Genomic DNA, 1257 nt, shown 5'->3' with positions numbered 1-1257 from the left:
TATACACAGAGACTAGAAAAACAATTTATCAGTAATTTATGTTTCCTGATGGCAATCTGTTCAACAAAACTTTTTAGTGCTTACTATGTGTAAAGCTTCCTGTTAAGTATTGTGTGGGGCAGATGTGTGACACTGGAGATGAAAAAATTATAATGCTTGAAGATGTGATGAAAACATCAAAGGTAAGTAAAAGGAGCTATGAAAACCATGGCACCCTAGTCAGTACCACCCATTGCTTCCACAAAAGAGTACAATGACTGTCATATCTCAAGATAGGATAAGAAAGCGTCTCTTATTGTCTAAAGGGTCTTCCCAGCTACTATCAGGGAACAGTAGGGCATGGATTTGATCAAAACACCTTATATGCATGTATGAAATTCTCAATAAAGTTTTTGTAAAAGTTAAAAAAAAAGAAGAATCACCATGATTTTTATATGTAGGTTGAAAAAACAAATTCAACATCATGCTATCATATTTTTTTTTGTCTTTTTGAGAGAGGGTCTCCCTGTAACTCCAGCTGGCATAGAACTCACTCTCTAGACCAGACTGACCTTGAACTCACAGAGCAAGGATTGTTATCTGAACATCTTTAAGTAGAAGTTGCTTCTTTGAAATAAAAACAGAGTAGTATAGATATAAATAAAAAAAAACTTATGTAAATATAACAAAAATGTTGTGTGGTTATTTGAGAGTTATGGAGTGTGTCTTGGCTTAGTGAGAGCCATCTTAGTGAACAACAGTCCTAGAAAACCCAATGGTCACCACAGCCACCCTGAGCCAGTGGCTTCCCAGTTCCTTGTCATGAAGCAGGACAGGGGCGGTGGAAGACCAGTAAGCAAGGTTCATGGTAAGGAAGCTCTCCACAGCAGAAAGGGAGCACCAAAGGAGGATGCAACCAAGAGTATAATATATATACATCTGCATCATATCCATATACATACATATGCATATATGATGGGGGTCAGCTATCTTAATGAGTTAGGACATTTCGGTTTTAGTTTCTGAGCTCACAGATTGGTTTATTGTCAAACCTCAGCTCTCTCAGAGCTGGCTAACTTTTCTACCAGGATATATATTTGGTTTACCTTGGGCCTCTCACTCTAACTGCCTACAAAAGGGGCAGCTGTTTTGATCCTAACACCTCTCTAGACTAAATGACGCCAACTGCGGCAATCTTCCCTGTCCGTATTGAAACAGGCCCACATAATTTGATAATTCCATCTCCCTAAATGACAATAAAGTTGGAATATATATATA

General features: G+C 38.0%; 1 protein-coding gene across 1 annotated transcript in view; it reads left to right on the top strand.

Moving 5' to 3' along the window:
* The first annotated feature begins 122 nt into the window (after positions 1–122).
* LOC103734692 (protocadherin Fat 4-like) overlaps positions 123–1257 on the top strand; it is a 28159-nt gene continuing 27024 nt past the window's right edge. The window contains 1 exon segment of the mRNA XM_008833748.1: positions 123–182. Within this exon segment, the coding sequence (XP_008831970.1) occupies positions 123–182 (60 nt within the window).

This window comes from Nannospalax galili, unplaced genomic scaffold (genome assembly GCF_000622305.1).
Source record: "Nannospalax galili isolate Female #2095 unplaced genomic scaffold, S.galili_v1.0 scaffold216, whole genome shotgun sequence".
Classification (NCBI taxonomy): domain Eukaryota; kingdom Metazoa; phylum Chordata; class Mammalia; order Rodentia; family Spalacidae; genus Nannospalax; species Nannospalax galili.
The sequence above is the reverse complement of the archived record's forward strand: the minus strand, read 5'-3'. Positions and strand labels throughout refer to the sequence as shown.